The sequence below is a fragment of the Lates calcarifer genome, linkage group LG10 (assembly GCF_001640805.2).
Source record: "Lates calcarifer isolate ASB-BC8 linkage group LG10, TLL_Latcal_v3, whole genome shotgun sequence".
In the NCBI taxonomy this organism is placed as follows: Eukaryota; Metazoa; Chordata; class Actinopteri; family Centropomidae; genus Lates; species Lates calcarifer.
Genome location: NC_066842.1, coordinates 17636005 through 17650037, shown reverse-complemented (window position 1 = coordinate 17650037; position 14033 = coordinate 17636005). Strand labels below are relative to the sequence as shown.

General features: G+C 44.2%; 1 protein-coding gene across 2 annotated transcripts in view; it reads right to left on the bottom strand.

The window, feature by feature from the left end:
• brsk2a (BR serine/threonine kinase 2a) overlaps positions 1–13435 on the bottom strand; it is a 155204-nt gene extending 141769 nt beyond the window's left edge. Inside the window, exons 1-2 of one of the 2 annotated variants that reach the window (XM_051073460.1) lie at positions 13220–13435; positions 12951–13052 (exon numbers count right to left, since the gene is read on the bottom strand). In XM_051073460.1, the coding sequence (XP_050929417.1) occupies positions 12951–13044 (94 nt within the window). In that variant the 5' untranslated portion in view covers positions 13045–13052; positions 13220–13435. Of the gene's footprint in view, positions 1–12950 lie in introns of both variants that reach the window. The other variant, XM_051073461.1, reaches the window with a different exon arrangement.
• Between the last annotated feature and the right edge of the window lie 598 nt (positions 13436–14033).

Sequence of the window (14033 nt, the reverse complement as noted above, 5' to 3'; positions counted from 1 at the left end):
CAACATCTGTGTTTGAGTTAAGAATGAATGGCCAGTGCACCATACAGGTGGCTGTGTAACTGCACACACACTGACATCCATGCTTACACAAATCTCTCCATTTCAAATGTTAAAATACATTTAAAACACATTTAAACGATATTAAAAACCCAAGCTGCCTACAAGCTGTTTTTGAAATGAGTATCATTCGTTTGCTTTACCCATTAAACCAGGAAAGTACCCAAAGGGGGAGCAGTAATCACTTTATGCAGGACTGCTTTTATACACGGCTAGATAGATAGAGAACTCTTCTCCCCCCTTCTCCACCAATCACTCTTGGCCTCTCCGGAAGCCATCAGAGACCGCCATGTGTGTGAGGCGCATGTAAAGGCAAGGGCCACGTCAGGCAGAGAGCCTCTGTGTGAACCAGAATAGGCCTGATGCGAGTCCTGGGACTCCCTTAATGAATCACTCCATAGTCTGGACACACATACCGGGGCCCCCAGGAGAGGGCCTCTGTGAGCTCTCGCTACTCATCTCTCACCTCTATGCCCTCGTACATGGGACTTCTCATACGTGACATAGAAACTGCAACAGTGTAAGAGCACTTCATTAAAGAGATCTTCAAAGGGGACGAGGGCAGGTGGGAGGGTCTTTTCCTAAAGTCAAACAAGACAAGGGGGGTATATTAACTACCTCTTCTGAACAAGTGGGAGACTTAAGGACATGAGGAATCAGGAGGTGTTCTCAAAGTTCAACCCTCCTTTTATTGGATTGGATGATATACAGTTCACTGTGTATGTTTTCAAGAGAGACTGTGTGTTTTGTGTGTGCGTTTGTGTCCATGTGCGGCTCTGGCCTGTTTATAGTGTGTTTAGAGCAAAGAAAATGAGTCTTTTAATTAAAAGGTCTGCTTGATTTAGTGTTGTGCTCAGGGAGAGACAGACAAGAGAAAGAAAGAAGAGGGAGAGCAGGGATGAAATAAGAAGAGAAGAGGCCCAGAGTAAGGCTAACACGCACAGCCAGCGAGCACATCTCTCATAGGCTTAATGAGCCCGATCTAGCCTGGACTCTTCATCAGCTGGGACGGTAAATTTTCTGGAATAACAAATCATTACGCCGACTCAAATCATGTCTGTCTGCAGGTGCGTGAAAATGTATTCCTGTGTCTGTCTGTCTCTTGACTGGCTGTATCTGTCAGTGCTAAGAGAGAGATCAAAAGTGCTGATACACACCCAGGGATAGGCAGGAATATAAAGCTAGGCACACACATACACACGGGAAGACAAAAACACACTCACACACACACACTTGAGCTCCTCGAGGTAAAGGTTTGAATATTTAATAAAGTCTCATTAAGGAGTGAATATAAGAGGTTGAAGTATAATGACACTGGTGAAGACAGAGTAATAAATTCAGGTCCCATGCAAGCCTAATCACCCCGAGTTGTTCAGACAAAATCACAAGCTTAAGGGCATTAGAAACATGAGCGAACAACACCAAATGTTCCCCATTTCCAGCTCGGAGGACGGCAGAGAAGGTCTTTATTTTTCCTCATGAGAAACAAGCATCTCTCTAAATTTCCCATTAGGAGCAATGGAGTAGTGGGCTGCACTTCAGACCAAGGACAATAGTAGGAAGAACCCAAAATCTCCACCTGTACTATTCACTATATCATTTGTACCTTCTGGTACCAAAACTATCAATTATGTCATTCATACTATTTTATAGAAAGTTTCTTATCATGAAATTCCTAATTACTGCTTTATGCTGACAAACACACCTCATGCCTAGCACCATAAAATCTTGGCACACAGTAATGTGAGACTTCAAAGACTGATAAAATGTGAAAAGCGAATGAAAATTACGCACACGCTTCAGCGTCCAATTACTATTGCCATCTTCCCCTGCGGATTGCAACATGAAGCACGATGATACATTCTGCTCAGATCAGTCTTTACAAGCAATTACCAGCTCCGGCCCATAAAGACAACACAGGATATGCTTCCTCCATTAGACATACTATGATAGGCTACTTTCACATTAAATCGGCCCATTTACACACATACAGACGGTTATGTGTTTGATGTGCTATGTCTAATGCTACAAATATTCTGTTTTTTTTCCTATCGCAGTCGGAAAGATGTGAAGACGTGAGATAGAATAACAGAAGGGTGGTGGTGGGGATTCTCAAAACAGTACATGCACTATACAGGGCTCATCATAGCTGCAGTATTACAACAATAAATGTGGCAGATAAAGCCATAGTTATTACTATATATATATATATATACACACGTCTTCACATCTTCACATATATATATATATATATATATATATATATATATATATATATGTGTGTGTGTGTGTGTATGTATGTATGTATGTATGTATGTATAAATGTCTGCTGTATTGTGTTTGAATGTGTATTGTACTTGTTTATATATCTTACGTGTGTATGAAACTGAATGAGTGCATACTGTGTGCATCATGCCCCCACGTGTCTGTAGACTGGCAGGTATATACTGCATGGGGAGTATATGTAAAGATTTAATTGAATTTCTGCTATGCTATTGTGCAGGCCCACAACACTCTTGCTTATCCGGGCCCTGAATTGCTGCCAGTGAGATCTAATCATCCTGCATGAAATGAGCCCTACCTGAGCAGAATGGCAGTGCGAGGTCTGGAGGCTGCAGGGGAATACCTCCATTAGGCACAAAGCGAGGGAACGAGGGAGCAGGGGGAGGAAGGGTCAAGAAGGAAAGGGGGGTGGGAAGACATGAAGGATGATGGATACAGAAATAGAACAGAGGGAGGAGATTGTGGTGTGTCTATTAAGGTAACCATCATAAACAACTTCTGAGATTAGAAGTATATAAAGGAGTGTAGTCCAGGTGCTATGTGAGGTTATTTTGTTACATAAGGGATACCAATATGGCAGCATACTCCTTGTGGATATTCCATATTTGTCCGAATTTAGCATTTTCTGATTAAGACATGTGGGATACGCCAATATCATTCGGGTTTAGGGAGGATTCTTCGGACTTGTCATTTGGAATATGCATCTTAATTGGACTTTTTATGGCAGTTTGCAACACACGGTCACTCACATGTCGTGGGTGTTCTACGTTAACTGGAGTATGCACAAATGCATGGAAAGAGGAATATTATTGTAAGTTAGTAGGAATCTTGTCTTTTTTGGAATAAGAGCAAAAACAGGAATATTTTGTGCATGCAAACACAGTAAATATAATTACTGTTTGCTCAAGTGATGTATTCTAAATGTTTCAGACACAGTGACATTTTCTTACGAGAAAGACTTAGCTGTAACAAAACAAAAACATTAAAAAGATGCAGTAAGCAGTTGTAACCCTAATGTGTTTGAATACAGCCCTAACCTTGATATAAGCTCAACCGAAACTGCTACTCTACGTCCACCCAAGCAAACAGGTAGAGAGAGCATTACACAAAGAGAAAAGCAACATAATGATCATAATAATACATTCACATGAGACGTGTGGTGCCACAAGCAGACCTGCATATGTCGACAGTTTTTCTGAAACCCACAGAGACATTGACACAGATAAATGGACATGGACACCGTTGGCTCACATTCGTGCTCTCATTACACAAAACCACAATAAATCAAAACAGCAATGAGGACAGCAAACACAGCTGATCAACCAAAATAACAGCTTACTCGAGCGCAGCCACACTCATACCCTCAGCATGTGAAATAGCACGTACGAATGTGTCCCTGTGTTGCTATGACTACTGACTCTTCACGTCAAAGCACCGACAGCGCTGTAAGTCACTACATCGACAACAACAATATAGCTTGCTTTATATAGACTGTATGGAATACTTTGCAAAGTGCCTGCACTGACAGGTAAACTCTTGTGAGGTTAAACAGAGGACAGGATTGAAGAGCAGAGGAACAAGCTTCCTAAATGTCCTAAAGGCATGGGGAAGCATGTGTGTGTTTGTGTGTGTGTGTGTCCTCAGGCTTCATACTGAGAGCAATCCTTCCTGCTGTGGCTGCATTTCCTCCGGTGATGACGTCAGAGCTCTGCTGCAGTCAGAGGGAGAGCTGGGATTCCTGTAGAAAAGCTAAAAATCATCCACTCTGCTGCTGCACAGCACATTCCTCTGTGTGTGTGTGCGTATGTGTGTGTGTGTTGGATTTGAATGATAATAGAGGCACTGACCCTGAGAGATGCTTTACTGCTGTGACTCCTTTTCTCACTCAGAAACTGTCTCCTTTTGTGAGCCCGGACCCCCCTCCTCTCCGGTTCTCTCATGTTCATCCGTGTCCCATGAGTTACAGCTCACAGACGCTGTTATGTTTCGGCAGAGAGCCCGTGAAACAGGAGCACACAGCGCACGCTAAAACACTTGCACTCAGACAAGTACATGCACGCACAAACACACACACATACTGCAGCGCAAAACATCAGCAGCCACCTCAGGAATAAGCAGCTTTTAGCGATGAATAAAAATTTTTAACCTTCCCCTGCTTCATCACTTTTTCTGTTAATCACTCCATCAACTGTTCCTTTAGTAAGGAAAGAGTGCAAGACATGAGGAGAGACACTAAGAGACTAAAAAATTACAGAGAAAAGCAAATAACTTAGAGGCCAAGGATGCAAGACAGAAAAAAGTAAGAAAGAAAGTTAAATCATTTAGTGCAATAACAGTCACTAGATTGTAAAAAGCTAAAAGGTCATTTGACTGACTATTCTTTCTGTAATCAGTCCTTCATTATGGCTTCTGACCTTAGAGCAGTATGGAATTGGATTTTTAGCCTACTGAAGGGGAAAACTATTTTTCATTACAAAATAAGCAATAATGACATGAGAAAATATTTTCTGGTCAGGTCACATGAGAGCATATGGAAAGGAACTAGCAGTAGTGCAAGTAGCTTGGTGATTATAGAGTTATTGTGAGTTACATCACATCACAATACTGGGAGGAAGTTAAATGCTGATTGGTGGCCCATCAGCCAATAAAAATAGGGCAAAATCCAAATGGGAGAGCGTGTTGCTGTATTAAAAGATTTATGCTGAAATACCTTCACAAACACCACTACAAGGCTAGAGATTTGGAGGAAAAGTGGTATAGGCTGAACCTACAATTCAGGCCAAAGGGAAAAAACACAAAGACTCATACCGGACTCACTGCCTCAAGTATGGCATCTCCCTGTGATCTGATTTCATCCTTATACATAGTCATGACAGAGGATTTGACCTGGCAGCAGACACAAAGCACTGATCCATTCTCTGATGAAGCAGCAACACAGGAAAAGCAAACAGAAGAAACAGTTTGTCTTGGCCGGACCACTGATGCAGTACCACCTGTGATCCAGGTGGTTTTCCCGTAAACTGGCAACAACATTCCCCTCAATGTTAGCTGAACAGCAAACTGAACCTGCCCTCCATCCCCTCTCCATGAATAACAGATTCCTTGATGTTCCAAGCGGAGATAAAATAAGTCGAGCTAGCTAACATAGTGCTAATTCTCTTTACTCTGACTCCAAGTGTCAGAAGTCGGTGCCATAGAGAAAAGCAGCCAGCGCAGGTTGTTGATTTGTGACCAGTCATGCTCATCTAACCTAATCTCATTGAGGCCTGTCGGCTTCACTTCACATGCCAAGCCACATCTCAGGTGTTTCAGGCATGGGCGACATTGTGCTTTGTAGCCTAAAGAGCTGACAACAGTGCGAGTGGCGGTGAAAACTCTGAATGCATCACAATTACCCTGCCCCTGCCACCTGGGACGGGCTTCGCACAGTAAATGAGCGCAAATTTTCATTCATGTACTTTTTCTTGGAAAACAGTCCAAGGGGAGTTGCCAGCAGGTCTGCTGAAGCAAAGGCACTGTTTCATGTAATTCAAAACTCATTAATTCACTGTATTCATCCTGTAAATGCAATAATACTTCAGTAAGTAAAATTCTACAAGAAGAATTGTATTTTCTTAATGGTAAGACATCACAAGTGAAATAGCCAATTTGGCTGAATATGTAAATTTAAGTATGTACTTTGATACTAAACCACATATTTACAACTGATTCACATTCTTTTTAATTAGCACAAAAACTGCTTTAGTGAAATTTATCTCAATGCATTTTAACCCTCTATGTACTTAAATTAACTAGACCCAATACTTTTTTTGGAACCTATAGAATTATGGAAAACTATATTGTATATTCTAGAAAGTGGGGATATGACATATGCCGCCATGTGAACTGTATAAGTGTGTTGCAGCAGTTAGAAAACTGTACCAAGGTCACTGGCCCACCCATCTATTTGTTAATGGATAAGGTACAGCAGGACAGCCAGCAAATGGGGAGATGAGTGCAGAGCTTCCCCCCTGATCTGAGGACAGCCTGCCAAGGCTAGCTGAGCTGACAGCAACTAAAGCCGAGGCTCCCCACATGTGCTAATCTCCCAGATTTAAATGGGAACACAGCACACAGCACAGAGCACAGAGCAGGGCAAGCCTGTCTGATCCATCACCGTATGTCTGAGCACACGCACACACAAGCAGGCACACGCGTACACATGCAGCGTACATGTGAAAACACACAGTCATACATTCATTCACATACTCACTTCCGCTGTTACGCCTATAGACAATGCAGATGAAGACAAATAAGTCAGATAGAGACAAATGTGAATGCATGGAAAAGCAACAGAGGATTTTGCAGCCTAACTGTTGTGATGCTAACTTCAGTTTGCAGCCACTTTAAAAGCTAGAGACTGGGTGGGAGAAACAGAGAGAGTGAGCGAATGAGAGAAAGCAAGAGGAGAGAGAGAGAGTATTCCCTTTCTTTTTTCATGAGGGCAGACTGGGAACCAGCAAGAAGCAGGGAAACCATGACAACCAGACAACCAACCTTGGCAACCAACCCAGCGTTCTCACAGTCAGAGCCAGACAGGCAGCTCTGCAAGGGTTAATCTGAGCTCAGTGAGAGAGGAGAGAGGAGAGAGAGAGAGAGAGAGAGAGAGAGAGAGAGAGAGAGAGAGAGAGAGAGAGAGAGAAATAGGCTCTCTCTCCTCTCTCAAACGTGTGCACAGCCGTTTAATACACTGTATGTCTTAAATGCCTCGTGCTGACAAAAACCAAAAGACACCACAGCTGACTTTGTTACCGGCTAAACGACCGACTGGCAGCATCAAAAGCTCACAAAGACTCAGGCTGGTACAGAGATGTCTAGAGGCAAAAAAAAACAAAAACACCACACATATTTTTATTGAAGAAACAGTGTGAAGTCATATATAAATGTAGCAATTTGATGCACCGGTGAAAAGAGAAATGGTGTATTTCTGCTAGCATTCTGTCTGCCGTGCCGGAAAACTAGCACCATGAAATTCTATGAGACGATAACACATTACAGCAAACACAGCAGCCGGGGCAGGGCTTGGGACCTCAGCGATAGAGAGAAAGAGATGGACAGAGTGGAGGGAATGAGACCGTGTTTGTATAAGCACTGATGTGTGTGTGTGTGTGTGTGTGTGTGTGTGTGTGTGTGTGTTGTGTGTTGTGTGTCTTGGTATAACTGAGAGAAAATGGACCATAGCACCATGTCGCCCTAACCTGATTCTCCACGCTATATAACATGGCAGAGAAACAGTGACAGTGGATGCGCTGAGTTAGGATGAAACCCAAATGGGATGTGATAGGGCCTGTCCAAAACAACACACACATAAATAGACACACTCATTCATGATTGCCCACAGAGACTATTCCAGCAATCCTTCACTTATTCACTGGCCTTCCATTTAAAGAATGAGCCTGTTTCTCCTCTGGAGGTCAGCAATAGAGAGATGAAAATCGGGGAGGAGGGGAGAGTAATGAAGAGAATGATCAATACTTTGCCTTAATTAATAACCTCCGCTGCAGTCCAAGCATTCAAGACCACTTCATGCTGTCTCAGTTCAAGGTTGTTTTTTTTTCCCCTTCTTCTTCTCCTGCTCCTCCTTCTTCTCCTCGCCTTCATCCTTTCCTCTCCTCCCCCTCCAGTTCTCCACCTCTTTCCTCATCATTAATCTCTGAAAATCGTTGGCTACATACATTCCTCCCAATCGATGCAATTCCACCGAGGTCTTGTCTGATTTACCACATGGCTGAATCCCTGTATGAATCTTGACTGGCCAGGGGAAGGGAGACAGAGAAGGGGCGAGAGAGAGAGAGAGAGAGATGGAGCGAGGCGGATGAGAGGAGAGGCGCGCTAAACGACAGAGACCATCACCATTATATAACTTCAGCCGAAGTCACAGACAGTGGAAAGACCACAGGCTAAGTTCTGGTTCGATTCACTCAAGGCATAGTTTGTGTGAGTGTGTGTGTGTGTGTGTGCGCCCTTAGCCATGCCTATAAATGACCACTGATGCAACAGTGCCTATACACACATACATATTCACACAAGCTCACAAACAGACAACACACTTATCAGCTGACACACAGACACACTTGCACACCAGCCTCCCACCATTTAGGATACATTTCAGGGCTGAGGGAGCAGAGCTTTGGCTTTAGCCAGACAGTCAAACAGCTGAGACCATGCAGGCTTGGCTTCAAGCTCCACAGCTCTGATCCAGCTTGCTAACACAGGGTGCTACCCAGCTGGGAGTAACACAGCACAGCCATTGGGTCAAGGCTCCCCTGACCTGAATCTATGAACAGGCCCATTTAAACACGGGTGTATCGTAGCAGCCTTTCATTTATTTCCCCTCACTCACCAATTTCAGGTCAGAGCTGGACAAGACACCTGTATTTGAGTTCAACACTGGTTTCAAGATTATCTTAATGGCACGCAGGCCACAGGTCACCCAGAGTTTGAGCACCTGCTCTGTTCACAAGCTTCACACACACATAAAGGCACACAGACGCATTTAGTTTCTGTGGATTTGCCAAGTGGTTTTTCATTGACAGCATCGACTGAGCATTCCCTCCTCACTTGTCATCATCTGGAATATCATGTGCTGTGAAACAGTATGGATCTCTTCCACCAGACAGGAAATCTTTGGTAGTGCCCATTGATCTGAATCAACCATCTCCTGGCTCACCAGCTATCAATCAACGTCAAATTAACGGTTTTACGTTACCGTGCAATGTACCAGACTCTCAGAACGGTCTAGTTAATGCGCACGTGTGTGCGCATGTGTAAATAAATGAAACAAGAAACAAATGAGTGCTTTTCTTTCACTCTCTCATGCATAAAGACAAACAAACGCGACCTCACTCTGCAACAGAGAAACCCACACTGAGAGTTACAAACTGGCCGGCCCTTTTGCTGACATTGAGACACCAGGAAACAGCTGGATTCTGGCTTAAAATGCCTTGTAAGCCCGGGAAACCCAGAACAAGAACTCTCCAGTAGATAGACAGAGACAGGGAGAAGTAAATAAAGGAAGAGGGAGCAAGACACAACATCACAGGCAGCTTTTTGTCAGATGAACAGTCAATATAAAAGCCCCTGTAGCACAGATGATTGTACTCTCTAAACGTCAATCAAAGAATCAAGGAGCCTACATGTCAACCTCCAACTCTGAGCCTGTCAATAACCAAGTCTCGCAAAAAACATGGACTTACACTGGATTAACCAGCAGTGTTTTCCAGACAATAGGCCTCTATTCCACTAATCAACAGCCTTCAGGAACAAAGTAAAGGCAAAGCGCTGCAGTGTTTTCCGACGCATTAGCAGAACAGAGCGGTGATTCAGCTCGTCTTAAGTCAGTGCACTGGCAAAAACACAAATCCACAATCTTCAGCTTTGTCAAACAAAGCTTCAAGATTCTGAAATACAACAAGGCTGCTCCTCCAAACCCTGCTGTAATGGAGACATTCAAAGCGAGTTCTAAATTTTAATAAATGTTACCTGACTTACTGTAACAAGGGTAATGTAGACCATTATACACATTCACACACAAATACTATATGCAGGACCTATGTGAAGCATCTCAGAGACATAATGCCCTGGCCAGGTTCTGCCACTCAAGCACAATAACTCAGTCTTTGGCTCAGAAAATGGCCTCCATGCTTCCATGGCTTCAGCCACAATCAGTAGCCACCCATGCCGACACTCCAGATCTATAGACTCCATCAGGGCTCAATGCACACCTGACAAAGAAGGGACTGCACATATAGTATAGAGAAACCAGATAGAAAGCAATAAAGCTGAAAAACAAGTGAAGAGAGATATGGGGTATATATAGGATTGACAGACTAGATCTGATGATCGGACTAGAAAAGAACAGTAATAAGGTCCTACATCATACTGTTTAAACAGTGCATGTATCATTCTTGTAGGAAAACTGTAGCGTGTCCCAAGTGGCCTGTCCTGTGCAACTGAATTTACACAGTAACATGGAGGTGCTAAGTTGCTAAGCTATACTGGGACAGCCCATTCCACCTTTGGGCCACGTGAGTGCGTGAGTGAGAGCCATGGGGACTTTGGCTGTGTAGGGGATTAGATCAGGAAGCCAAACCAGAACCACCGTGGAGGCCGTGTGTGTGTGTGTGTGTGTGTGTGTGTGTGTGTGTCAGGACAAGGCCTAATCACTTAATGAACACGGAACAGCACCACTCCTCTGAGCAGGACAGCCAGATCAACCAGAGGCCTTCCGCTTTCTCCCCTCTAATAATACCAGCCAACCACAGTCTGGGAAAGCTCACAGAGGGGGGATTTAGCCCACTGGACAGTCCCAGATGCCAGTCATGATTGAGCCCAGCCCATTGGGTGCTCGCAGTTGCCAGGCCAACCCCTTCCGTGGGGCCTGGGAAAGAGATCTGACAGATTAACGAATGGTTAATGGGCGAATGGGATATTATGCACTGTCATTAATCTGAATAGGTTTGGCATGGGTCGGCTACACAGACGCCAGTAACCAAATGATTTTTCTAACACAGGACACACACACACTCACAGTGCCGGGCCCTGTTATTGCTGCAAATTTGAAACATGAAAATGTAATTGAAAAACCAGGCCAAAAGCATTCAAAATGAATATGAGTTATTTAATTAGAAATTTCTGTCTTCATGTAACACAGTTAAAATTCTCCAAATTAAAAGTCAAAGTAGCCCGACACACGAGGGCCAAGGACACAAGTTATGATCCACGCGGACCTGTGGCTCACGCACACACTTCCACTTCCATGGGTCTGACATCTTCGACTAGAAAGGAAAATGCATCCAAATCTGCCTCAGCACTCGCGTAAAAACATCCTAAGCCGCGGATGATCTCAGCGACACCATGTCATTAAACGTCTGCACCCAGCAGACCATACCGCCAGCTCTATACCACCATAAACAGCCATTAGACACTCTTTAGAACAATCAGAAAAGAAAGCCGAGTCTGGCTGTGAGGGAGAGATTCCTCCTGTAAACACAAATGATCAAATGCAAATTGCAGGAGAAAAGGAGTTTAGCTAAGGTGCTTTTAACATTACATTTGTTGTTGAAGAACCAACTGGAGCGAATCCTGCAACATGAACTACCAGTGTTAGATCATACTACAGTCATCCCACCACAGACATGGGATATAAACTACCTATGGATGCAACATGGTTTGGAATCCAACTTTGATGAGGGATTTGTGGTGGGAGGTACACTGTATGTATTTAAAATGTCCTGCACTGTCAAAGAGGGGCACCAATTACGAAGACACATACACACACTGACATCATGTGAGGGCAAAGAGACAAACTCCACTAATGATCACTGGGGACCGGCCAGGTGAGCGAAGCAACCAGGAGGAATATTTTCAAGAAAGCATACTGTCTGAGTGAACACACAAACATTTACACGCACACACGGCCGCTCAGCATGACCAGCTGGACTGGGTAGGGGAAGTAACGCCTATTGTAGCCGTTTTAGACAACAGATGGGAGGAAAATCTCTCGGCAGAGAGTAGAAAAGTCTCTGACTCTCTCCCTCTCTCTTTAAGGGGTGGTGAGCTTACAAAAGCATGCGGCATCTCTCCTGCCATCTCTGCCTACACAGGGCTGTGCCTAGCCCCCGTTTCACATGGCTCCACTGGCTGCGTGTACTTGACCGCAGAGGATTCTCACTGTACAGTCACCAATGCTGACAACAGCACTGAACCATTCGTACTCAAACAAGCCAAGCCAACATACTTGCATCACCCAAAACAGCGTTAAATATCATGTACTGAAGACCCCCTTTTTACCACTGACTGTACATGTGCGATGCAACTTTAACAAACTGCAGTGTCACTGCTGTCTATGCTGAGATAAAGCATGTGCTCCTGATTCAGGAAGCCCAGTTATATCCCCTGGGGGACATGAATATAGATCAGTGTAGCTCTTATTTCCCAGCTTTGTAGTGTAATCTGTCAAGGTGGGACCTTCTACTCTATATTGGAGGAAACCCACGTATTGCAGTCAGAGCCTATAGGAGAAACGCCTGCCTCCCTGCCTCCTTCTCTGCCTGCCTGCCTGCCTGCCTGCCTGCGGACTAAGAATAGATCAATGTATCAGGCAAATCGGGATTAACGGCGTTGTGCTCCAATCACAGCACACATACATACACACAAACAAACAAGGGAGTCAGAACACAAAAAAGTTGATTTTCATTACCCATCACACTGTCATCATTTTTTGGCGTTGGACGGTTTCCACGCGGCTCTGCTCCTGGATACACACACACACACCCAGTCCAACGCCAACGCACACAGCCAACAAACCAATGTAAAGCAACATCACCTAAATCCCCCAATCATCCCACTGTGTGAACATTGATTATGTCAGCTCACCGGCGGAAAAAAAAAACACCACCCCTCAAAAAAAAAATCTACCCCAGAAGGTTGAGCAGGTGTTTGTGACTAAGCGGTTAGTTATCTATCACCTGCAGACACCCAGCCGGCCAAATTTCAACTCGCTGCGGAGCGCTCCGAAAATAAATTGTGCAATTAAAAAGGGATGCAGTGAGCAAGCTGTCCCAACTAACCTGTCTGTCCTTTCCCGAGCGTCTTCTCCAAACGGTAAGGTCCCACGTAATTGGCATGTTGGGCACCGCTGTTGTCTTTACCGGACGATGACATGTCGAAATCTGTGTGAGAATTTAACACTTTAGAATAAAAGCGCAGACAATTAAACACTCCTCGCTGGAGGTCCAAGACGCTGCTGTCTTTTCTTTTCTTTTTCACTCCACAGCCTCTTCTCTTCCTCTCGCTCTTTCGCTGCCGCTTTTTTCCTGTCTCTTTTTTTTTTCCCTACCTCACTCGCCGCTTGAGGAGGTGAGGTTCTCTCTTTCTCTCCCCTTTTCCTCCTATCGCTGCAGACGAGCCGCAAGTGCCTTGAATATCATTGTCGGTTGAAGCTGCGCTGCCGCTGTGCGTCTGTGGGAGGTGCTGCCGAGCAATCAAAAGGGGAGGTGATTGACGGCGGATGCGGCCAATCGGAGAGCCGAATAGCCTCCATGCTGCCGCCCTGCTCCTTGTTGCTGGAGGATCTTTGCTTGTTCTAGAAGAGTTGCAGGTTGTGAGAGTTTTAGCACACAGAAAGTCAAAGTACCGAGTTTATGTGAGACAAATGGGAGTGAACTAAATCTAGATGCACAAGTTGTATGACTGGGTCTTCCTGAGAGGAAAAAACTTCTTCAGTTTTTTCACCTGTTTAAGTTCAATCAGCGTTAAGTGTTGACACAGTGTTAAAGATTCCCTCCTGATATCTGCTAATTCTCCTCATTTAATAATGGTATGTCCACAAAAAAGCTCTATTAACATCTTTAATAATACTTCAAATCAAATCCTCTTTGTCATTGGAAAACCCAAGATCTGTGAAAATGCTGTTCATTTCAAAAGCTTCACTAAGGGACACAAGATGTTTCATACTTCACTGAAAAGTCCATTCTCAGTGTGTGTGTGTGTGTGATTTGAGTTTCTACATCACACGTGTGTGTAAGCTGTATATTGGACAAATCATCTCGCAAGTTCACGTGTTAAACTCTTAAACTTTTAAGTGAGCACAGAGAAAGCAGCAGATGAGTGTAAAAACAGCCCTCTAGTGCGCTGCACGGTGAGGGTCACAC